This window comes from Pelobates fuscus, chromosome 10 (genome assembly GCF_036172605.1).
Source record: "Pelobates fuscus isolate aPelFus1 chromosome 10, aPelFus1.pri, whole genome shotgun sequence".
Taxonomy (NCBI): domain Eukaryota; kingdom Metazoa; phylum Chordata; class Amphibia; order Anura; family Pelobatidae; genus Pelobates; species Pelobates fuscus.
This window is the reverse complement of record NC_086326.1, coordinates 21,618,762-21,645,446: the sequence shown is the minus strand read 5'-3', so window position 1 is coordinate 21,645,446 and position 26,685 is coordinate 21,618,762. Positions and strand designations below refer to the sequence as shown.

The 26,685-nt window shown below is 43.6% G+C and overlaps 1 protein-coding gene across 2 annotated transcripts in view; it reads right to left on the bottom strand.

Annotated features, from left to right (window-relative positions):
- The window catches only part of MMS19 (MMS19 homolog, cytosolic iron-sulfur assembly component), a 93,794-nt gene that overhangs the window by 50,944 nt on the left and 16,165 nt on the right, over nt 1–26,685 (bottom strand). The window contains exon 1 of one of the 2 annotated variants that reach the window (XM_063434191.1): nt 5,233–5,392. The exons of the other annotated variant lie outside the window; for it this stretch is intronic. Coding sequence (XP_063290261.1) covers nt 5,233–5,320 — 88 coding nt within the window. The 5' untranslated portion in view covers nt 5,321–5,392. Of the gene's footprint in view, nt 1–5,232; nt 5,393–26,685 lie in introns of those variants that run through there. 2 annotated transcript variants of the gene reach the window in all.

Sequence of the window (26,685 nt, the reverse complement as noted above, 5' to 3'; positions counted from 1 at the left end):
AAGCAGGAAGTGTCTTATCAGTCATGATCATTTACCTTTCTATTGCACAGCTATGTATAGTATACATTATCCAGGGTATATAGGCAGAGCATTGTTTGTTTTTAGCAGTTTTAGACCAAATGTTACATTCTACATTGTAAAATTAACAGAGTAAAAACAACTCGAGTTAAACCATGGTATCTTGTAAAGCAGTATATTCAAAGCAAATAAATAGAAATGAAAAACTACAAGCTGACAATTGGGCAAAACTAAAGATTTAAATTTTAATAATTATAAAGTTTAAAAAATTAGCACAATTCCAGTGAGCAAAACGTTAAAAAAATTAAATTAAAAATACTCCTATACACACACACACACACACACACACCTTTCTTTTGTAGAAACACAATCATAGTTAAAACAATACAATTATTTTTCACAATATTACACTTTTTGTTTAAGTCTCCATAGTGCATTAAAGAAAGTGTGTGTGGGAGGGGCTGGGGTTAATTCAGTTTTAGAGCACAAACCATTTAATCTAAACTGATATATTTTTAATATCAAGTGCATGATCCAGAAGTTGTCACCAAAAATCAGCCTATGCAATACAGAATGTTTTAGAATTATGAACAATGCACAGACGTGGGAACCAAATTAAAGGGACACTCCAGGCACCCAGACCACTTCTGCTCATTGGAGTGGTCTGGGTGCCAACTCCCACTACCCTTAACCCTGCAAGTGTAATTATAAACTGCAATAATTACCCTGCAGGGTTAACTCCACCTCTAGTGGCTGTCTACTAGACAGCCACTAGAGGTCACTTCCTGATTTGTAGCAAGGATTTTCCTTGCTAGAGCATCGCTGGACGTCCTCACGCTGTGTGAGGACCTCCAGCATCGCTCATTTCCCCATAGGAAAGCATTGAAAATCTTTTTTAATGCTTTCCTATAGGGAGCGCTAATGCGCATGCGCAGCATTGCCGCACATGCGCATTAGGTCTCCTCGGCCGGTGGGCGGGATCAGTCTCGCCCACCGGCCGACGGAAGCACAGGGAGGAGCGGCACGGAGGAGGAGACAGCGACGAGGGACATCGCCGCTGCCTCAGGTAAGTGACTGAAGGGGTTTTCACCCCTTCAGCAACTGGGGATTGGGAGGGAGAGGGAACCTCCAGTGCCAGGAAAACTGATTGTTTTCCTGGCACTGGAGTTTCCCTTTAAATCTGTCCATTTACTGAAGATATCCCTGGTGCACTGTACAGATCAAAGGGGAAACTATCATGCGCACATTCCAGAAAGACACCATAGTAAGAACATTTTTTTTCCTTGCAAGATTTGATTGGAACCAGTTTCCAATTGTCTTTGAGAACTGTTAATCGACTTAACCTATGACGGATCAGAAACATTGCTTACCCTGCAGCTCTCAAAGGATTAATCATAAGTACTTGTATGAACACACACACAGTTTGAGAGAGCCCAGCTATAGATGAGCAGTTGGGTTAATGTTAAAGATATTACTGTCAATGAAGATTTAAGAGGCAGAGAAGGAAGGGTGTCAATACCACGACTGCATCACCAATGAAACCCATTCCGTAAAATGATAAATGTCAGGATAAATGCAAACCACCAGCTAACCCATCCCACGACTGCCCACATGAAGAACTCTGCCAAAGCACTATCTTACTATAGTGTTTAATTACTAAGGTGATCGGCCCCCTCCCATCGCATGGGAAAGGTGTTTTTACTAACACTTATTCCACACAGGTCTCTATGGCTGAGACGGAGATCATCAATCTTTATGGTCTCTGTCAATCCCAAACAGAAACTGCAATGTTTATAGAAAAAAAGGGTTAATCCTAGCTGGACCTGGCACCCAGACCACTTCATTAAGCTGAAGTGGTCCTTTAAGCATCACCATGGAAGCAAAATTAAGTAAATACAAAGCCCACATAATTACAGTTCCTCTTAAAATATTCACTGCATATACAACTATTCATTTAGTCCTGATGAAGAACTAACTTCGCAACCTAAATACATCCCAAGTAAAAATCTTAAAAAAAAAAAAATTCTGTCCGTGTATAAACAAGACAATTTACATTACAGAAACATTTCATTTCAAACTATACACTGAGAAAGTGGAAAATTATTTTTGTGGTTTCATAGAGATTCTTTATCTTCAGTTATAATACAGCATACAGCCAGTTGCGTTTCAAACTGTGTCAGACTGTCACATCTTATTATAGATATTTAAATACTGCTATATTGTACTTGACTCAAACACGTAACTGAAATTGAAAGAATAAATACTGATCACTGGTTAAGCATCCTTTCTCAGAAGCATGCAGGGTCTGATATCTCCTAACAGTATACAGAGAAGCTAAATTAAGAAATAAAAAAGCTGCTTAATTGTGTTATTCACTTCTGAGAGTGCATTTTTTTCACTAAGAAAGTTTGGTTCAAACAGGTGACTTTCTCTCCTCTGTCTGGATGACAGCATCTCAAGCACCGTAAAGTCAAATAATAAATTTTTTTTTATGGACAGCTCAAAGGAGAGTCATGGACTATGTGCTTTGCAATCCAATGCACAACCACCTAGCACTAAAACAATCAAACATCTCATGTTTTTGAACTGGGGGATCTGTTGAATTCAAATAATACCAACCAAAATAGGTAGCTTTGCATTTTAGTGTAATTTATTAAGGGAATTGTGTCAGGCATAACACAAGAATTAAATTCCGCAAATAATTGCATTCAGGCATGGTGGTAGGCGACAGGCAGGCCAATGGCCAAGTATTTTCAAACTGAAAAAGCATGTCTAATACATGGGAGTCCTATCCTGAATCAGTATGGGCTATGCATCTTCCTAACTGGATAATGCTTCACTTTCTCCTTTCCAGATTTTAGGTTGCATTAAAATAAATGTAGCCAAGTAACAATTATCTTTTTTATCAGCATCATAACAATATGATTAACAAGGTTGCCGTATTCATCCCCTGAAAGTTACATTGAAATACAAAATTACCCCAATTAACATTTGAAAAAATAAAAATAATAAATAAAAGTATCTACAAGTATAAAGCAAACACAGGACACTATTGTCTGTGCACTCAAGTATTATAGGTGGATGAAATGCACTAACAATAGTAAATATTATTGTAACCTTTGTGCATGTTTTCCACTGCTATTTGGGCTTTTTCCTTTTCATAATATATATATTTAAATATATATATACTGTGATATTTACTGTGTGCGTGCCTTGAATCTCCTGCACAAATGAGAATTAATTTGTAGAAGTAGAATGTGTCCCATTAGGAAAGCAGAGGAAACCTTAATAAGTCATATTATATAACAGGTGTAGGTCCCCAGAAATACAACTCGCACGATGCTTGTTAAGCTTTAAAACTGCTACACATTTGTAAATTAGTCTTATTAGGCTAAATGCAAACTGCTCTATTACACAGAGTTCAAATCCCACAGGGCACCCTGTAACCACAGACAGGGGAGGGTTAATCTTTCTCCACCCCACAGGGCACCCTGTAACCACAGACAGGGGAGGATAATCTCGCTACACCCCACAGGGCACCCTGCAACTACAGACAGGAGAGGGTTAATCTCTACATCCCACAGGGCACCCTGTAACCACAGACAGGAGAGGGTTAATCTCTCTCCACCCCAGAGGGCACCCTGTTACCACAGACAGGAGAGGGTTAATCTCTACACCCCACAGGGCACCCTGTAACCACAGACAGGAGAGGGTTAATCTCTCTCCACCCCAGAGGGCACCCTGTAACCACAGACAGGAGAGGGTTAATCTCTACACCCCACAGGGCACACTGTAACTACAGACAGGGGAGGGTCAATCTCTCTCCACCCCACAGGGCACCCTGTAACCACAGACAGGGGAGGGTTAATCTCTCTCCATCCCACAGAGCACCCTGTAACCACAGACAGGAGAGGGTTAATCTCTCTCCACCCCAGAGGGCACCCTGTAACCACAGACAGGAGAGGGTTAATCTCTCTCCACCCCAGAGGGCACCCTGTAACTACAGACAGGGGAGGGTCAATCTCTCTCCACCCCACAGGGCACCCTGTAACCACAGACAGGGGAGGGTTAATCTCTCTCCATCCCACAGAGCACCCTGTAACCACAGACAGGAGAGGGTTAATCTCTCTCCATCCCACAGAGCACCCTGTAACCACATACAGGGGAGGGTTAACCTCTCCATCCCACAGAGCACCCTGTAACGACAGGAGAGGGTTAATCTCTCTCCATCCCACAGAGCACCCTGTTACCACAGACAGGGGAGGGTTAACCTCTGTCCACCCCACAGGGCACCCTGTAACCACAGACAGGGGAAGGTTAACCTCTCTACACCCCACAGGGCACCCTGTAACCACAGACAGGGGAGGGTTAATCTCTCTACACCCCACAGGGCACCCTGTAACCACAGACAGGGGAGGGTTAATCTCTCTACACCCCACAGGGCACCCTGTAACCACAGACAGGAGAGGGTTAATCTCTCCACCCCACAGGGCACCCTGTAACTACAAACAGGAGAGGGTTAATCTCTCTCCGTCCCACAGAGCACCCTGTAACCACAGACAGGAGAGGGTTAATCTCTCTCCATCCCACAGAGCACCCTGTAACCACATACTGGGAGGGTTAACCTCTCTCCACCCCACAGGGCACCCTGTAACCACAGACAGGGGAGGGTTAATCTCTCTACGCCCCACAGGGCACCCTGTAACCACAGACAGGAGAGGGTTAATCTTTCTCCATTCCACGGCGCACCCTGTGACCACAGACAGGAGAGGGTTAATATATTTATTCATGCAGTTTATAGATCTAAAGGGTTAATATATTTATTCATGCAGTTTAAAGATCTAAAGGGTTAATATATTTATAAATGCAGTTTATAGATATAAAGGGTTAATATATTTATTCATGCAGTTATATATATATATAAAGGGTTAATATGTTTATTAATGCAGTTTATAGATAGAAAGGGTTAATATATTTATTCATGCAGTTTATAGATAGAAAGGGTTAATATATTTATTGTTGCAGTTTATAGATAGAAAGGGTTAATATATTTATTGTTGCAGTTTACAGATATAAAGGGTTAATATATTTATTGTTGCAGTTTATAGATATATATAAAGGGTTAATATGTTTATTAATGCAGTTTATATATATATATATATATAAAGGGTTCATATGTGTTGTTGCAGTTTATATATTGAGCCCTGATGGTACCTGTTGCCACCTCCCCAGCGCTGCCGTCCTGTTGCCCGGCCACAAACTCCTCCACCAGCCCCCACAGTGCACTGCGGTCCTCGGCCATGATGCCGCTGGGATGCACGGGGAGCAGCGGCTGGCGGTTTGTCGCCCTAGCTGCGCACACGCACGTCTCCCTGTTTCCCAGAGTCACGTGGTGAAAGGTTCGACATGGTCACGTGACAAAAAAACAACCACCCCCATAAAACTTTATTGCTCGCTGACAATCTGTCCCACAGACAAAGCTTGCTAGTTCATTCCATAAGCATTGCCAACCTTATGATAATAATATTAACAGTAACAAAGTATTTAACCAGGAAAGGTACATTCAGATTACTCTGGTTTCCAAGTACGTCCTGGGGATGTTACCTTAGCCCAACATCCAGGGGTTGTTATGATGAATATTTTCTGTTTTGTTTGTATGGGAGTTATTTTTTTCCCCCTTTTTCTCTCTAATTAAATCTTTTGTCATAAATGCACACTGGGGTAATATGTGGCCCTTCTGTCATACAGTCAGTATTAAAACAGCAGTTAAATATGTATCATTTATTGATTTATTTATTATTTTTTTCATTTATTTCTACTGACATTTATAAGACGCCAACATATTCCCCAGCGCTGTACAACTGGGAAATAGACAGTACAATATAAACCGATCAATACTAAATGTAGAGGTCTGTCCCCGAAGATAATACATCTATACGTATCTAAACATATCGGCTTTGTAGACTGTTTTGTTTAAGCAGGGCTATCTTCATGGTAATTGTCAATTCACTTTATTTTGTTGTCTGTCTATTACCAGCTGTTATGCATTCCTACAGCATAATTGTTCTTCAGGCCTCACTTCACACTCAAACTCAGTGAAGATCTGCATTATATTTTTTATTATTTATTTATTTATGTATTCTTCTCATCACTTCGCACCCACCCAGGTTCTGCCCCCCCCCCCCCCCCCCCCCCATATAAATAGCATGCTTCTCCAGCTGTTTGGGATTCTCACTTAACCCCTTGACGACCGATGACGGTTCAGGACTGTCATCGGTAACATACAGTTAAGGACCGGTGACGGTCCTGAACCGTCATAACGGTAATTGTTACTCACCCGGTCGCCGTCGTTTCCCCGGCTGCGATCGGCGGTGAAGACTGTCTGGAGGCTATGTGATCGCTCAACCGAGCGGTCACATGGCAGCAATAGGTGTCCTAGTGTCTGCCTGCAGGGGGACTGTCTGTGCTGACAGGCAGCCTCCCTGCAAGTGTAAAATAAAATAAAAAATTAATGTAAATGTTAATAAAAAAATCTAATTATATATGTGTATATATATATATGATATATAGACATATAATATATCTATATAATATATGTCTATATATCATATATATATTGTCATACTAAGTGTATTTTTATATTAATATATTAAAATAAAAATACACCTATAATTAAATTACACATGTATATATTTAATAACTATATATGTTGTGTATATATATATATATATATATATAATTATAAAATACAAATAATAAGTAAATTAATTTAAAAATATGTAAAAATAATAATAAAAATTAAATATATATATATATACCGTATTTTTCGCTCCATAAGACGCACCTCACCATAAGACGCACCTAGTTTTTAGAGGAAGAAACCCAGAAAAAAAATATTCTGAACAAACTGTCCCATAGTGTTTCTTACTATGGGACAGTTTGTTCAGAATATTTTTTTTCTCCCCTGTCCCATAGTGTCCCCCCCTCCCATAGTCTTCACCTCTACCCCCCTCCCCATAGTCTTCACCTCTCCCCCCCTCCCCATAGACTTCACCTCTCCCCCCCTCCCCATAGACTTCACCTCTCCCCCCCTCCCCATAGACTTCACCTCTCCCCCCCTCCCCATAGACTTCACCTCTCCCCCCCTCCCCATAGATTTCATCTCTCCCCCCCTCCCCATAGACTTCATCTCTCCCCCCCTCCCCATAGACTTCATCTCTCCCCCCCCTCCCCATAGACTTCATCTCTCCCCCCCTCCCCATAGACTTCATCTCTCCCCCTCTCCCCATAGACTTCATCTCTCCCCCCCTCCCCATAGACTTCATCTCTCCCCCTCTCCCCATAGACTTCATCTCTCCCCCCCTCCCCATAGACTTCACCTCTCCCCCCCTCCCCATAGACTTCATCTCTCCCCCCCTCCCCATAGACTTCATCTCTCCCCCCCTCCCCATAGACTTCATCTCTCCCCCCTCCCCATAGACTTCACCCCCCCCTCCCCATAGACTTCACCCCCCTCCCCATATTCTTCTCTTCTATCCCATATTCTCCTCTCCCATACTGTCCCCCTCCCCTTGTCCCATAATTACTTACCTGTCTTGTAGCGTTGGCCGGCAGCACAGGGCGCACTGCGGTACTGGAACTTGAATTTCAGGTTCCGGTTTCCGGCGGGACTGAAAGGAAGTGCGCACTCAGCTTGTGCACACTTCCTTTCAGTCCCGCCGGAAACCGGAACCTGAAATTCAAGTTCCAGTACCGCGGTGCGCCCTGTGCTGCCGTCCAACGCTACAAGACAGGTAAGTAAAGCTTCATATTCGCTCCATAAGACGCACAGACATTTCCCCTCACTTTTGAGGGGGAAAAAAGTGCGTCTTATGGAGCGAAAAATACGGTATATCTATGAAATTTTATTTTAACTGTATTTTGATACTAATATATATATATTTATATCAAAATACACTGAGAACAAAATTGTATATATATCTATGTATATATAAATAAATAAAAATAATACGAAATATACATATGTCCATATACAAAATGACATAAATAATTATATAAATATACACGTAGACTTCAAATATATAAACATGCATATATATTTAAATCCTACGTGCATATTTATGTAATATTTTTACATAATTAAGTAATTTTAATGATTGCAATTTGAGGGACCGGCCTGACAACCCAGGCCGAAAGTCCAGAGAATTTAATTTGCTAACACTGTATTTTACCCTGTAACTTTCTATGACACCCTAAAACCTGTACATGGGGGTACTGTTTTACTCGAGAGTCTTCGCTGAACACAAATAGTGATTCAAAACAGTGAAACATATCACAGCGATGATATTGTCAGTGAAAGTGACTTTTTTGCATTTTTCACACACAAACAGCACTTTTACTGATGATATAATTGTTGTGATACTTTTTCCTGTTTTGAAACACTAATATTTGTGTTCAGCAAAGTCTCCCAAGTATAACAGTACCCCTCTCCCCCCCCCCCCCCCCCCCTACATTAAAAAATTGCCAGCTTGGGGGGCGGGGCTGGCAGGTCGCACAACTGAACGGCTCCTGCAAAAAAATTCAGTTTTCTCCTTAAAATCAGATCCTGGTCCCCACCCTGGGCCCACCAGTGAGCGGACACACCAATGAGCCGGGCGGTGTCAGTGCGGATCCAATGCTCGGAGGCCGCACCAAAATGGCGGACATCGCATGGCGAGTAGCCCGCGCCAAAGAGGGCACACAACGACAGGCGGCCTAACAATCAGCCTGGGTCAAACCACCCGATGCAGGAGCAGACAGACACCACGCTGACTTCAGGCGGAAGGCTAGGTACAAGACCGGCGAGAACCCCACAGTCCTGACCACCCAAGAGAGCCCACATAAGGAGCTACACCCAGCGATGAAGCCCTGCAAGCTGAGCCTCTCCCAGCAACTAGCGGAGACCGACACACTCGGACCGACAGCCCGCAACCACGAAGTCCAACACGACAACCAACACGGCTGCAAGGTCCTGGCTTCCACCAGAGGCAAGCACAGGACTAAAAACCGCAAGTACACCACCTGGGGACTGTCACCAAGCCACTTGCCTGGACTATGTCTAACGCGGCAGCAGCACCCTGGCTCCCGTCATTCTGCAACCCACATGCTCCACAGGCAGACACCACAGCGACAAACCACTGGCCTCTGTCTGGCAGCTGGGGGGGGGTTACCCTAGGGTGGTAAAAAGCATGTCAAAAGCTACTCATTTCCCAGCGGTGGACTATTGTATTGTATTCTACCTGTATTTATCTGTTTTCAGGGGTTAGCCTGCTAAGCAACTTTTCTAAAGCGACCCAAAAGCATTCTCTCGTATGCCCCCCTGCTGGCAGTACCTAATACTAGCAAAGCATGGGGTACTCTATTCTAGCCTACAACACAACCACTATGTATACACCTTGATTATGCCTTGCTTTAATGAAGATGCCAGCGTAGCTAAGTGGAATTACTTGTCCTCTTGTAATCTGTGCTCTCACTTTATGTTTTTTCAACAGTTATTTGACAAGCACTGATTTTATTTAGCATGCATGTTCTCCATCTCAAACGCAGACTAAACAAGTAAATTTAATTGTAAGGTGTAACTGATAGTAAACTATGTTTTGTTTCTGCAAATATAAAAAATTGTGCACTGTTCAAATGCCATAAATGTACCATTAATGTGATATACCAATGCTCATGAAGCTATTGTGGCAGAGCAAGCTGTCTTGTCTAAACATGCACTCAAAAATAAAGAATTAAAAAAAAAAAAAAAAAAATTGCCAGGTTGGTTACGTTGCCTTCGAGAGCGTATGGTAGCCCAGAAATAAGAATTATGAATGATGGCATACCATTTGCAAAAGAAGACAACCCAAGGTATTGCAAATGGGGTATGTTCAGTCTTTTTTAGTAGCCACTTAGTCACAAACACTGGCCAAAATTAGCGTTCAATTTAGTTTTTTACTTTTTTTCACACACAAACAAATATGAACGCTAACTTTGGCCAGTGTTTGCGACTACGTGGCTACTAAAAAAGACTGGACATACCCCATATTGAATACCCTGGGTTGTCTACTTTAAAAAATATGTACATGTGGGGTGTGATTCAGAGATTTATGACAGATAATAGTGTTACAATGTCACTATTAATACATTTTAAAAATATATATTTTGAAACAGCAATTTCCTATTTCTACTTAAAGCCCTATAACTTGCAAAAAAAAAGCAGGTAATCACTGGGTGTTTTTAAACTCAGGACACAATTTTTAATCTATTTAGCAGTGTTTTTCATTAGCTTTCGTAGGTAAGTAAAATATTTTTCAAGCAAAAGTCAAAAAACGTTTTTTTTTTCAATTTTTCCCCATATTTAATTTTATTTTTTTAAAGTAAATTATGACATGATAAAAATAATGGTATGTAAAGAAAGCCCTTTTTGTCCTGAAAAAAAACAATATATAACTTGTATGGGAACAGTAAATGAGAGAGAGGAAAATTACAGCTAAACACAAACACCACAAAAAAAGTGTTTAAAAAGCCCTGGTCTGTAACGTACAACATTCCAAACACAGGCCGGTCCTGAGGGGGTTAATTACCTCATGATTCCCTTTACAATTTACCAATAGCTGCTTCTTTCTGTTAACTCTTTTAGCCATCACCTCCAAATTTTGCCTGCTACCTTTTGTCTCAGTTCCCCTCTGTATCCTTTAGATTGTAAGCTCACGGGCCATCTAACTAAGCACTTTGTATAAAAGAGCTCCAATGGCTAGATATCAGCTTACGGGCAGGGATCTCTCTACCTCTTGTATTTGTCTGTGTATATTGTACGTTCTCCACTAATTGTACAACGCTGCGGAATCTGTTGGCGCTTTATAAATACCAGAAATAATAATAGTAATAATAATTGTGAAGTGATGCAGATTATGTCAATTTTGTATGAATGATAAAATGTATAGAAAATTAGACTGCGGATTATACTTTAGGGATGTGTAGCTTTGGTAATCTATTCTTCAATTATAAAATTAGCTTGGTGGCCGTCCGTAACATTTTATAACTGTTGATATTCCATATTCCCTGATATGTTCTAAAGTCAACAACGTGACCACTACAAGATTTTATATATCAGTCCCTGAAGCTGAGATTCATTTAAGTTTATTCTCTAAAGAGTAAATTCAAAGTTAAATTCTAATTTTAGGCCAAACTGCAAACTTAGGGCTTGTAGTTTATTAATTTTCTTCAATGAAAAGTACAGGTTTTGTATATTCTCAGAATCAGGGCCGGCCTTAGGGGTGTGCGAGCTGTGCGGCCGCACAGGGCGCCATGGAGCAGGGGGTGCCCTGCGGCCGACACAGCTCACACATGGCCGGCGGAATAAAAAAAATAAAAAATTTGCGGTGGGGGCGGAGCTTACCGTGCGGCGGGGGCGGAGCTAAAAGCGCCGGAAAACTGCTGCAGGGGAAGCAGGAAGGAGTCCCTGCTTCCCCCAACAACCAGAATCCAGGAGCTGCACGGCCTGTCTGCCTCCATAATTAACAGAGGTAACTATGTGACTGTCTGCTTGTATGTGTGTGTGTCTGTGTGTTTGACTGTCTGCCTGTGTGTGTGTGTGTGACTGTCTGTCTGTGTGTGTGACTGTCTGTGTGTGTGTGTGTGTGTGTGTGACTGTCTGTGTGTGTGAGTGTGTGTGTGTGTGTGTGTGTGTGTGTGTGTGACTGTCTGTGTGTGTGTGACTGTCTGCCTGTGTGTGTGTGACTGTGTGTGTGTGACTGTCTGTGTGTGTGACTGTCTGCCTGTGTGTGTGACTGTCTGTGTGACTGTCTATGTGTGTGTGTGACTGTCTATGTGTGTGTGTGTGTGTCACTGTCTGCCTGTGTGTGTGGCTGTTTGCCTGTGTGTGTGTGACTGTGTGTTTGACTCTCTGTGTGTGTGACTGTCTGCGTGTGTGTGTGTGTGTGACTGTCTGCGTGTGTGTGTGTGTGTGTGTGTGTGTGTGTGTGACTGTCTGTGTGTGTGTGTGACTGTCTGCCTGTGTGTGTGTGTGTGTGACTGTCTGCCTGTGTGTGTGTCACTGTCTGTGTGTTTGACTGTCTGTGTGTGTGACTGTATGCCTGTGTGTGTGTGTGACTGTGTGTGACTGTGTGTGTGTGTGTGTGTGTCTGTCTGTCTGTCTGCCTCTGTGTGTGTAGCTGTCTGCCTGTGTGTGTGTGTGTGACTGCCTATGTGTGACTGACTGGGCAGACTAGATGGGCCTAATCGTTCTTATCTGCCGTCACATTCTATGTCTGTGTGTGTGTGTGTTTTTGTGTGGCTGTCTGTGTGTGACTGCCTGCGTGTGTTTGTGTGTGTGCGTGTGTATGGCTGTCTGCCTGTGTGTGTGTGTGTGTGGGAAGGGGGATGGAGGGGGGGAAGGAGTGGGGAAGGGGGGGGAGCTGTGAAGATTTTTCGCACAGGGCGCCTAAAGGCCTAAGGCCGGCCCTGCTCAGAATAACTACATCGAAAACAGTGGGTTTATTCACTAACTCCGAATAGAAGTCATTTGAATCCCAAATGGCTAATGTAGGTGAAAGTAGCAGATTTCTATAGTCACTGTTTGGCTTTTTTGTCTAACATGGTTATTTACTAAAAGGAGGATTGTCTGGAAGTCAAAGTAAATAACATAAACATGACTTTTCTAAGTTTGGCTATTTTAGCCTTAAATTTCGAATCCATTCTGAATACACAACAATTTAAACTGTGGCAGATAACCATGCCAATGTTGCAGTTTGGATTTCAATTTGCTAGTGATTGAATGTTACATGGTTATGTTTTAAAGTGTGAATTTAAAGAAAATATAAAGTTTAAGGCCAGGATAGCTGAAATTATAGCCTAGATGACTTAGGGAATTTTTCCAGTTCAGTTTTGACCTTAAATTTGAAACTAATTCTAACTTTAGTGACATTCATGGCTAGTTAAAGGACCACTATAGTGACAGGAAAACACACTCGTTTTCCTGGCACTATAGTGCCCTGAGGGTGCCCCCACATTCAGGGCCCCCCTCCCACCGGGCTGGATGGAGAGGAAGGGGTTAAACTTACCTCTTTCTCCAGCGCCGAGTGGGGGACTCTCCTCCTCCTCCTCTCCGCCTCCTCTCCTGCTCCTCGGCTGAACGCGCATGCGCGGCAAGAGCCGCACGCACATTCAGCCAGTCTTATAGGAAAGCATTCACAATGCTTTCCTAGGGACGCTGGCGTCTTCTCACTGTGAAAATCACAGTGAGAAGCGCGGAAGCGCCTCAAGCGGCTGTCAATGAGACAGCCACTAGAGGCTGGATTAACCCTAAAGTAAACATAGCAGTTTCTATTCTACTTCAAAAGCAAACAATAATATACTTAACAGATGGTATTTCTTAACGACGTTACAGAGAGTGACAGTAGTCGTGTTAATATCAGCAAGTCAGTGACACACCAGGAGAGGAGAGCGGATCATAGGAGAAAAAGAGAGAACGTGGTCCTTTGTCCACAGTTCTTTTTAGGCAAAATTACATCATAACTTTTAATCTAGACTTTCCCCATGTAAGGACCTTACCCCCAATATCCCTATACAGCACATTCCAGAGTCCTCATGGTACAGAATAGCAAACACTATTTGTTCTTTGTATCCCATTAGACAGCCACACCTTAATATGTATTTGAATAGGAACATATAGAATATGTAATATTCTACGGGCTCCATCGCATGTTGATTCCCTGGTGTTCCCCATCTAGGGACACCAAAGAACTGTCCCTAGCAAGCACAATGCAAGCGCATCATTAGATACATTCACATTATGCTGAAAGCAGTCGTGGCACCAGGACTACAATGCATAGTCTTACCTGGGGCAAGCACACTAGTCAACAAGCACCTTCTTTGGGTATCCCACCCCCTTTCCAGACAGGACTGCTGATTTTGAGCATCGTGAGTAACACAAGTGGCATCATTGGCATGTCCCCATAAGCTCTCCCACCTCAATTTCATAATGCCCAATGTCGGGAGGTATGCTGGTGACTTCCTGACTAATCACTAAAGAGTGACTTATGATACAATTAAAAAAATGTAAACACACAAGCCATACATAGCCATGTTGGTTATCTTTTTATTTTTTTTTAATTTCACTATTCTAGTTTTTGTAAATAATTTTCAGATCACAAAATTTCACTGTTTAGTGAATAGTTCCCATAAATCATTTTGTGCTGTCTGTTTGTCTTACTGCTGACAAATAACTTGGTGAACTTAAGTGCTATAGATTTCTTTAGCTCTCATTATAGAACAAAGGGTAATTATTATTATCAAAAATCTATTCTCTAAACAGAATCCAATCTCAATTCTATTAGTTTTAATTAGTTGTTTACACATTGAAGTGTTTCACATGGTTAATGCAAAACAATTCACCAAGAAAGACTACATCAAGCTCCCTTGAACAGGAACCTCATCACCTCTTGTTGCCCCGTGCCTGCTGTGTTTTGTCATAATTCTGTTTTAGCTTTACCCACTGTTTAGCACTGAAGAACATGTTGCCACCTTATAAATAAAAGGAAATATTCATTAGCTGAAGCTAAAACTAGACTTTATTCACTAAGTAGTTTGTTGTGATATAGATTATTTTAAAAAATAAACAAATATGTTCAAATGTCTATCTGTTCCTGTCCAAATCTGAGATGTTTAAATTGCGTATACGCAGAAGTAAATTCACACTGACACACGGAGTTCAGGTTAAAAGCACTTCGAGAAAATTTAATGGCATCTGGTTAAAAGCGGGCTCGCAGACCCTTATAAGAGCAAAATTACATCATCATTGAATATCAAGATAACAACAATAAACATCATTAATTGGATTAGGTGTTAAGTGGCTATGTCAATGTCCACCCATCAATATTATTAATTGGCTCAAGTACTAAGTGGTTGGCTAGGTGTCCTCCCACCAGGAGGTGGCGTCATTCTGGACACGGGTGTGGACAGATGGCTCAGGCGCCATCTTACCCAGCACGAGGTTTACTCGGTGGGAAGGGGGGCTTGGGCGTCATTTCGGGTAGTTAGTGATGTCAGACTCGGGGTCAGGTTCAGGGTCTTTTTTATGAAAGAACATTTCATTAGATCAGTTTTCTCATGGCCTAGCTATAATATACTTTGTTTCATATTACAGGAACTTGATAATTCCGGTGTTAGTCATGTCCTTCTAGAAAATACATTCTCTGTCTAATATTCTGAATGCTGTTAGGAAAATCTGCCATGTAATGAAGTTAAATGGAGTTAGTACAAAAATTTAATATAGGTTTAATAAAGGTTTTTAATAATTCTACATCAGTCCCCCCTATGAAATGTTAGACTCTAAAAAAGATAAACTTTATTTGTTAATACCAGAAGATGTGTTAGCCCAAAGGCACAGAAACCCCGTGACCGCTATCTAGGTGTTATTGCAAAGTGCACTTCTGTCCCTTCCTTTCCCTAATAGGCTGCAGCACATCCGTCAATACGGTCAGGAAATCTCTTCACTCCGTTGGTATCCTGCGGTGGCTTGTCCACCACATCTCCGCACGGCAGTCAGTTCCATAGAGACGGACGCTGTCCCTAAGCTGGTTCCCTACCTAGAACTCTTGCACTTTATCAGTAAAAGGGATAGTTTGCAGCGGTATACAGGGTGAGTTGAGATCTTGGAAATCTTGGTCATCAACTGTCAGATGTGCAAAAGTTGGTGCCGCTTGGTCTACAGTCTTCTGTAGGAATTTTCTCAGACAGGGGAGGACACAACAAACGAGAAGAGCGAAAATAAAAAGAGAAATTAGTATTGCCATACCAATATGCATTAAAGCTTTTTGCCATCCTGTCATCCAACCAAACCATCTCTCCCAGGGATCTTTTATCCCAGAATTCCTTTTAAACTCTTCAGAGAGTTTATTTAATTTCTCTATGGCCATGGTGACTTTACCATTAGGACCTGTGTTTTCTGGAATATAAGTACAACAGGTCATGGTGTCAGGCAGTATTTTACATACGCCCCCCTTCTCAGCTAGAATCATGTCTAAGGCCATTCTGTTCTGGAAGGACATTTGGGATGTGGCCTGCAACTGTTCGGCTAACCCCTGGAGAGCATCTCTGGTGTAGTTAACAAAGCGTTGTTGGTTGTAATAAATGTAATTGATCCAATTTAAATTCTTGTTTGCAGTAACTATGGTAAAAAGTGATTCAAACCCTGCAGCGACTTCATCTCTTGCTTTAAATTCATTGGGCACCCCCCTAGGCACCCCAATGGCATCAATGTAAATGTGGGGGTCAAAACTGCCTTTTACTGGGGCTTCACGCTTAACCTTGGCTGGTGTGTGTATGGATTCATGTATGTCAGGGTGTGTGTCAGAGATAATATGTATAGGCATGATGGCTTTAGTCAGAGTACACTCCCCCCACCATTCCTTGTCCATCCTGGATCTTAGCTGTAAATCCCCACACAACCAGTAAATATCCCCTAATGACCTAGTATGGAATTGTAACAGGTACATAGGGACAGTTCTGTAGGTGGCACAATACCCTTTGGAGAAGTTACCCAAGAACTTACCAATTCCATCATAATTGGCATAACAGGTGTAGTTTCCTTTGTAAACTGTAACACCATCTGGGGGTTTGACATCCTTGGTTAGGAGAGGGTATTCTACTGTCCATGCTTCGCAGAGGGACCTATTAAAGTTGTAGTGGTAGGCAAAAAGACTCAAAACACATTCTTCTATATCTACTGGCAAAGTCAAAGGTACGGTGCCAAGGTGAGGCCGGGCACCACCGCACACATAGCATGCGGTTCTGTTATGTTTATTGGCATTGTATTTCATCCATTCTAACCACAAGTTAACATCATTAAAACCTGTTTCAGCGGCCATAGTATATTCAAAGGTGGGGTTAGCAATGGCCATCATGTCCTTAAAGGACTGGATGTGTGGTTTTAATGGATTTGAGACCATGTGGGTGGCCCCTTGCCACTCTGGAGAGTGGCACATATCTTTTAGGTAGAAGTGCCCCAATTTGTTATAGGAACCTTTCTTCCAATACATTCCCATTACATACTGGTCTGCATCCGTTGGACTGGGATGCTCAATATTTAGGATTAATTTCATGGGTATACCTCCTCCAGGCTTCCTTAGAGTCATTCTTTGGAGAAGGGATCTACCGTGATCATCTACCTTAGATAAGGCACTTTTGGGTTTGTAACCCCAGGCAGGCCCAGCATTCCACCCTGCAGCCCCCCAATGGTTACAGTTATGCCCCCATTGTTTGTCAACTACACAAACATAGGGGTCCTTTACATGAGGGATATCTCTATAGATATTTTGAATTTGTGACGTAGGGAATGGGCAGTCTACAATGTCACAGTAATCAAAAGTATATGTAGCCACACGGGTACATGAAGAATTGTACCAGAAGGTATACCCACTGGCATCTTTAGTAATGGCTACTTATTGGGCCTTGATTAGGCTAATTAAAGAGATGATGTACCAGAGGTACATGGTTGTGCGGTATCTGCTTCCTCTGGGGCAGGAGTGTTCTTGCAATGGGAAGCGTGGATCCAATGTGGCCTGCCGGCCAACTTGACGGAGGTTGAAGTGATCAGGAGAACTTGGAACGGTCCGTCAAATCTCGGTTCCAGGGTATGTTTCCGCACAAATCTCTTGACCAGAACCCAATCTCCGGGAAGCAAGTTGTGGGTACCCGTATCAAATTCGGGATCTGGAATTGAAGAGAAAACTTGGGCATGTATTTTGTTCAAGGCACTTGCAAGTTCAGTTACATAATCTACTAAAACATCAGTTTGAAGCTGCAACTGTTGAGGGTAATAACAACCTAGTCTGGGTGCAGTCCCAAACAGAATCTCATATGGGGATAGTGAGTGCTTCCCTCTAGGTGTGTGCCTAATGCTGAATAAAGCTATTGACAAGCTTTCTGGCCAGGGCATCTTTGTTTCTTGTGACATTTTTAACATTCTGGCTTTTAGGGTGCCATTCATGCGTTCCACTTTGCCACTACTTTGTGGGTGGTAAGGGGTGTGAAAAGCTAGGGTCACTCCCAGAGCATTCCAAATTTCTTTAGTCACTGTTGCTGTAAAAGCTGGGCCCTGATCACTCTCAATAACTTCTGGTAATCCAAATCTACATTCAATTTCTGTGAGCAGACGTCTTGCTGTTGTTTTGGCAGTAATGTTGGTTACTGGATAGGCTTCTGGCCAGCCTGAAAACATGTCCACTATTACTAGTGCATATTCATGAGGCCCACTCTTGGGCATTTGTATGTGGTCAATCTGAATTCTCTGGAATGGGTACATAGGCTTAGCCAGGTGTTTCAAGGGCACTTTGGTTGGTTTTCCTGGGTTGCATTTTGCGCAAATGACACAGGCCCTACAGAAGCTGTTGATCAATGTTGTGATTCCAGGTGCTTCATAATACTTCTGTATGAGGGCAGCCATTAAGTCTTTTGACAGATGTGCAGGTCCATGTGCCCATTGGACAACTGCTGGATATAGATTCTTAGGAAGGCAGAATCTAAAGTTGTTGTAATATACTCCATCCTTTAGGACTGCTCCTTTCTTTTTCCATTTCTGTATTTCTTCAGGGGCAGTAGTAGCTTGCTGTTCCCGTAGGATTCTTAGGTCTGTAGGAAGAGTCTGCAAGGTAAAAATAGGAATTTCTTCGTGTCTGGACACTTCTTCATCCACTTCCTGCAATTTTCTTGCTGCTTGCTTAGCAGCCTGATCAGCTAAGTGGTTGCCCTTTGCTTCATCTGTATCCAATTTCCCATGTGCCTTTACTTTCAAAATGGCCACTTCTTCCGGGAGTAGGAGGGCATCCATTAGTTCCTTGATTGCAGAACTGTGTTTGACTGGTGTACCGGCAGTGGTAAGAAATCCTCTTGTTTTCCAAATTAGCCCGAAGTCATGTGCCACACCCAGAGCGGATCTTGAATCTGTGTAGATGTTGGCACGTTTTCCTTCGGAGATCTTGCATGCTGAAGTCAGGGCTTGCAATTCAGCTTCTTGTGCAGACATTGTTGGTGGTAAAGATGATGACTTGATAACTTCATCTGTTGTGGTTACGGCATATCCTGTGTGGTATTTTCCTTCTTCATCAGCATACCTTGAACCGTCCACAAACAGAGTGAGATCAGGATCTGCCAATGGATCCTCATGTACAGTTGGTAGATGTATTGTCTCCATTTTCATCTGTTCAAAACAGTCATGAGGTGTCTCTGGGTCATAGTCATTCACTATGACTAGATCTTGAAATTCATTTTCCAGGAAGTGGCGTGGCCATGCTTCCAGATGGTCAGTTGTTGGGTATTTGACAATGCCATTTTCCTGTAGCTGTGATTCATTCATGGTGGCCCATAATTTTGCCATGGGCCCAAGATCATTCCATGATCTTGTTTTCAACTTGGTGACAGGGACATGTGGGATGGCAATGTCCCAATGACGATACAAGTATTTGAGTTCTGAAGGTAGATGAATCAGGACCATGCTGTTGCCTTCAGAGTCACAGTAGAAGTCTTGTGTAGTGAGGTGCACCTCCACCAGATGATAGAGCTCATCTTCATAGCAAGGTTCAGGAGTGATGTTTGGTTTGTACCACATGGTACAGAAGGCATATCCTGCTCCCTCGCAGAGAGGTTTTTGTCCATCATGAAAGGATAAATCAGGATGCATTCTCTTGATGGTACCAGTAAGAAGGTAGATGTAGGTTTCATCCATGATAAACCCATAGTGGATACCTCCCTCAGGTAGTGGGAGAAGAGTGGACGGATTGAGAACTTGACATCTTTGTATGGTAATGTTGTCAGGTAACAGGAGATGACATTGAAGACGTAGGTGTCTTGCAGGAGACACATGCTTGAGTTGTACTTGGTTGATGATGGCAGAAATGTCATGAGGGGCCAAGACAACTAGAGGGTGGCCAAGGACCAGGTCCGCAGTTCTTTCAATTAGTTCTCTTGCTGCAAAAACGGCCCGAAGGCAAGAGGGGGTCCCTCTGGCCACAATATCCAGCTGGCAGGAGAAAAATCCAATAGGCCTTTGACGGCCTCTTAATTCATTTGTTTGAGTAAGGACTCCTGTAGCGTGGCCTTGTCTTTCAGAGACAAACAACTTGAAGGGTTTGGTATAGTCTGGTAGGCCTAGAGCAGGAGCAGATGCAATGGCACGTTTTAGTGTACAGAAGTTGTCTTGTGCTTCATTGGTCAGGCAGAATGGGTCTGACTTGAGTGCATCATAGAGTGGTTGCATGAGCAGAGAGGCTTCTGGGATCCATGCTCGGCAGTAGGAAATGAGGCCTAAGAAGGCATGTAGAGATTTTGAAGTCCTTGGAGGTGGAATATCCAGTACTGCTCTAACTCGGTCACGAGTGAGATGTCTAGTACCTTGAGATAGACAATGGCCAAGGAAGATGACAGTAGGTTGACAGAATTGAAGCTTGAGAAGTGAAGCTTTGCATCCTTGGTCTGCTAAGTAGCAAAGGAGACTAATTGAACATTCTTCAGTTGTGGGTATGTCATCTCCACAGAGCAGCAAATCATCCACATACTGGAGTAGGACAACTTCTGGATGGTCTGATTGCCATGGATCAAGGATAGAGCACATGGCCTTTGCAAATTGACTAGGAGAGTTTTGTGCCCCTTGGGGCATGACAGTCCATGTATACTGTTGCTTTTCATGTGTGAAGGCAAACAGACTGTGAAGTATTTTGCAGAAGGTGGGACCCCTGAGAGCAGAGTGTATGGGTTTGGTACAATAGGGGTGTCCAGGACTGTTGCTTCATTCACTGCACGGAGATCTTGGACCATTCTATACTTCTCAGGTTCACCTTTTGGAGTCTTTTTCTTCACAGGAAACAATTGAGATAGCTGCAGCTTGAGCTGGTTTTAAAGGGTATTGTGGTTTCCTTGGTAGCTTTGCTCCTGGAATGAGTTTTACCACCACAGGTGGAACTTTTAGGTGACCTATGTCCTCTGAGCCTGAGGACCACAGTTTTGCAGGTACTTGTGTCTTTAGTGAATCCGGGAAATTGGACCTCAGTTCCTTTGCATCCTCATGGGGATTTTCTAAGTGGAGCATCAGAGGCAGGGAGCACAAGGCTGAGGTGTCTGACACAGATAGAGGGGTAGATAACTCTACTTGTCCATCTGGAGTGAAGATGATAGATGCCTGCAGGCGTGAGAGGACATCAGCGCCTAACAGGTTAATGGGGCATGTGGAGGATACCACAAAACGAGCAAGCAAGCTAGGGTAGTTGCCAACTCGTAATGGAGTTGTTAAAGGACTGTGTCTTGGTAGGCCATCCACTCCTACACAAGAGACATCAATATTTGACAGAAATGATGGGTCTGGCAGATCTTGTTCTCGTAGAACACTTCGGGCTGCACCTGTGTCAACAAGAAATGTAGTAGGTTGTCCTTCAACGGGTAGAGTCACAGTGGCAAGTGGCCCCCCCTTATCCCCTGAAGATATTGCCATGACAGGGGTTAGTGACACAGGCTTTCCATTTTCCTAATCATCTGGTTCCTCAACTATTGGAACTGTTTTTGGGGCCTTGGTGGCAGGAGGCTTGATCACCTTCTTGGGTTCTGGGCAATCATTTTTGAAGTGTCCTTTTGCTTTGCAATTGAAGCAAAATCCATCCTCGGGTTTGGTGCCTTTTGGAACAGGTTCGGGGCGGGACACCATGAGAGGAGCTGAATTGGGCTTTCTAGGAGTCTGGGAAGATTCCAGACCCCTAGCAACTAGGGGTAAAGTATCCAGAGGGACCACTTTATATTCAGGGCGTGCAGCAATGATTCCCTTGCGTATGGAGTCTTTGATGCCTAGGACAAATGAACCAGACAGCATTTGAGAATGGATCTTGTCTGTGAGATCAAATCCCAAATCTGTAAACATTTGAAACAGTCTTGCATGAAACCTTTCCACTGATTCTCCTTTTTCCTGTACAATATCAGTAAGGCCAGCAGCCTGATCTGCAAGTTTGTCTTTAGCCCATTCCTTTAGCTGGTTGCAGAATGCTACTCCGGAAGTGTAATCAATATCAGTAGTAAGCAAATCCGTGCTGAGGTGGTGGGCTATGCTGGGCCAGTATGCATCTCCAGCTTTAATGGCACAAATGCTTAGTAAATCTCGCCATGCGGCGGAATAAGTCTTTTGGATTTGAACTATCCCTCGGTAAAAAGGCATAGGTTGCTTTTCTGGGTCAGGGAGTGATTTCATGAGAGCACTAGCCTAAGTAGGATTAAAAGAAACATATTTAGGAGGAGCCTGATCCCCCCGGCCCGTATGTCCGAAAGGATCATCGAGGGAACAGCGAGGCGGAGGCCCCATGGCATCCGGTGAGCCCTGGTAACCATGAGAGCCGGCCTCTTCATACTCATCTTCGTATGTGACCTGGACCCCTCTGGGGAGTGGGGCCACTTGAGGTGTCAGGACCGGGGGATATGCGGGGACCCCGGATGCCGGGGTGGCCAGTGGGTTATGAGCTCAGGGTGAGTAATCACCAGGAAGTACCGGCATTAGGGGTGCTGGATTACTGGGGGCCGCCATATTGGAGGCGTGGAAGGAAGCTGCGTTAGGGTCAAGGGAAGTAGTGGCGGCCATGTTGGATGTGGGCACATCCGGGGTAGCGGGCGTGAACGGGACCTGAGGAGTGGCTTGGGAAAGGAAGTAGGGATGATTTGGATAGGGCAGGGCCATGGGGTAGGGGAAGGGGTATGGCCAGGCCATCTGGGTAGGGGCTAGGGCGGAACCTGGGGAGGGCGGGATAGCTGGGCAGGGATTAGGAAAGGAGGTGGGATATCCGGGGTACGGAAATGAAGCTGAGGGGGTGGGAACTTGGGCTGTGGGAGGAGTAGGCAGGAGAGAGGATGGAGAGAGATTAGCAGAGGCGGGTGTAGTAGGAGGGACCGGAGTGGGTGTAGTGGGATTGACAGTAGCAAGTGAGGAGGGGTTAGTAAACTGGGTGGATGCAAGTGGGAGGGTAGGATTATTAGCGGAGAGAGAGCGTAGGGAAGGAATGACGGATGAAATGGTTGGATTAGACAGAGAAGGTAGTGTAGGGATGGATGAGGATGATGGGAATGATAGGGATGATGGGGGGGAAAATAAAGATCCATCAGAATTCAGGACCGGACAAACAGGGAAAATGACGGGATGGGTGATGGGAGGATTGGAAGTGGGGAACATGGTCAGCTGGCTGTCACTCATTGCTGACTGAACCTTGGGGATGGACATCCCCTGAGCGCCATTTTGGGGCGCTGGCTGAGGGAATGCCCCAGCAACATAATTATTATGATATACATACAATTTTACACCTTTGTGATCTATTTCTTCCTCAACCCAACCTTCCTGCTGAATAGCTCTTGCTACTCTATACCAGGCTTCTGCAGTACGTAGTAAATCATTATCTGTAAGCTTGCCTTTCTTCTCTGTCAGTAATCTACGCCAACTTTCTGGCTGTAATCTACCACATGAAGGCACAGCAATCTTACACACCTTAGCAATCTTTTCAACTCCCTTAACCATCTCTTCACCCTCTCTGTCTTCAACTAGATCACACGCTAACCAGCCCTTACCGGGCTTTTCTAATCCCTGACCCATTCCCCCTATAAAAGGGTCCCAGATATAGAGGAAAGAAGGTTTTAAACAGAGTGTCTACAATGCTCGACTGCCACTTGAAAGGGTGGGTCCCCCCAAGTGCGTCTTCCCAAAACGTAGACTAGTCACTAATTCCGCCTACCCGAGGTAGCCACGGATTGGAGCGAGGTGAGAAGTGTGTGACCAATCACTTCTTTCACAAGAGAAATAGGAGTGGAAAGTGTAAATAACACAGGAAGTAGAGTAAAAAGTAAAAGTAAAGTGAAAGTAGAGACAGACAAAGGAGTTTGAATGACTCCTAATTAAAACAACAATTCAATTGAAATACAGTGCATGCATCACAGTTCAAATAAATTCAACAGTAATCCCTTTCCTTTACTCATGTGACCAAAGCCACCTCCCTCAACCTCGTAGTGTCCCCGCTCGGAGAACGACTTCCTCAAGTCTCACTACCAGCGGCCACGGAAAACAGCTAACACCGGCCCGAGATCCGTATGCTTCCCCCGTTACAGCAGTCCACTAAGTGTGGCCACCACTATCCTCACCCTCGTAGCGCCCCTACGGACCCACCCGTAAGTCTCACTATCTCGTGGTGATGGAGACAGCAATGCCTGCCCGAATCCACGCACCACAAATAAAATTGGAATGCCACCAGCCTCAGCGCTCGTAGCTGGAGGGTACCACCTCTCTGCAAGCAGAGCTATGTGCACAATGAGGCTAGCTAGGCTATCAAAGTGACACCATGGGGAATCCCCAGGAAGCAATGAATCTACACCCTTCCACAGACTCCCCCCTCCTCTTTTTCCTTACTGCTGCAGCTACCCAGCGCCTAAAAGAGGTAAACAGGCAAAGAAGACCCCCAGGAAAACTTCCACAGGTCCACCCCCCTTTTTCCCTGCAGCCACAGTCACGTGGCTCCTAAAAGGGGTAAACAGGCAACAGAGGACCCCCAGGCACACACCCACAGGTCCACCCCCTTTTATCCCAAAAGGGGCACACTGACAAACACTCCACCCGGGCACTTAAGCTAGAGACAGACCAATACAAACACACCCAGGCAACAGATAGACTAAATGCAGGTAAACAGGTGGGTAACAATAAGGCACCGGGCAAGATATTACCTGTCTTTGATGTCCTCCCGGTAGCAGTCACAGACACTGGGACGGGTCAATCAAAGGGGCTGGAACATACCGGGATGCTGCAGGCTCAACCGTGTATTCAGAGGTGATCAATCTCCTTTCCTTCCCCCAGGATTCCTCCGTCCAGCAGCGTCTTCATAGGACGGCTTACCGGCACAAGGCCATAGCCCGGTGCCCCACGTTGGGCGCCAAATTGATATAGATTATTTTAAAAAATAAACAAATATGTTCAAATGTCTATCTGTTCCTGTCCAAATCTGAGATGTTTAAATTGCGTATACGCAGAAGTAAATTCACACTGACACATGGAGTTCAGGTTAAAAGCACTTCGAGAAAATTTAATGGCATCTGGTTAAAAGCGGGCTCGCAGACCCTTATAAGAGCAAAATTACATCATCATTGAATATCAAGATAACAACAATAACATCATTAATTGGATTAGGTGTTAAGTGGCTATGTCAATGTCCACCCATCAATATTATTAATTGGCTCAAGTACTAAGTGGTTGGCTAGGTGTCCTCCCACCGGGAGGTGGCGTCATTCTGGACACGGGTGTGGACAGATGGCTCAGGCGCCATCTTACTGTCACGTCTAAACATTTGTTATGAAGGAACACAACTGCAGATTTCTTATAGTTTGAATATTTATTATAAAAAGTAGAAGGTATTGACTTTAAGTCCAAATTACAGGTACTGTAGCTTTAATTAGTAAACGATAACTGAAGTCCACAATTACAGGCACTGTAGCTTTAAGTAGTAAACGATAACTGAAGTCCACAATTATAGGCACTGTAGCTTTAAGTAGTAAACGATAACTGAAGTCCACAATTACAGGCACTGTATCTTTAAGTAGTAAACGATAACTGAAGTCCACAATTACAGGCACTGTATCTTTAAGTAGTAAACGATAACTGAAGTCCACAATTATAGGCACTGTAGCTTTAAGTAGTAAACGATAACTGAAGTCCACAATTATAGGCACTGTAGCTTTAAGTAGTAAACAGTAGTAATTAGCAGACACTGAATCAGAAAGAGTCTCTTAGTAGTGTTAATGAATAAGGTGATAAGAAGTTACAATAGCTGTTCCATAGGCTTTAACTGAAGCAAGACAGATGCAGCTAACTGATATAAAGTATGAGTTGAAGTTAGCTGTAATTGGTTTGTTTTATCGAAGGACTTTGGAGACAGGAAATAACAGCTTTGAGATGCAACGCTTATCACAGAGGTTTTACTTAGCTTCCGGCACATAGAACACTGGTTCCCGAGATCTCCTCAGAGGCGGTTATCCTGAATGGAGAGAGTTCAGCTTTAGTCGTGGATGAGGAGAGGTGAAGGGAACTTGAAGTCTTCCAGTCCGGTCCGGTAACAGAGGGCTTTCACAACGATGTTGTAGCCGGTTCGTGAGTACGGAACGTAGTTCAATAATCCAGCGTCGATCAGCTGGTGCGGTCGGATTAAATAGGGAGACCGTGTCATAAAGGGGTGTGGCTAAGCTCCGTGGAACCAGGAAGTAAGAGGATACCATAGTTAAGGCATGACACTTACCCAGCACGAGGTTTACTCGGTGGGAAGGGGGGCTTGGGCGTCATTTCGGGTAGTTAGTGATGTCAGACTCGGGGTCAGGTTCAGGGTCTTTTTTATGAAAGAAAATTTAATTAGAGCAGTTTTCTCATTGCCTAGCTATAATATACTTTGTTTCATATTACAGGAACTTGATAATTCCGGTGTTAGTCATGTCCTTCTAGAAAATACATTCTCTATCTAATATTCTGAATGCTGTTAGGAAAATCTGTCATGTAATGAAGTTAAATGGAGTTAGTACAAAAATTTAATATAGGTTTAATAAAGGTTTTTAATAATTCTACATCAGTTGTAATGAGCAACCAAAACAGATTCGTAAAAC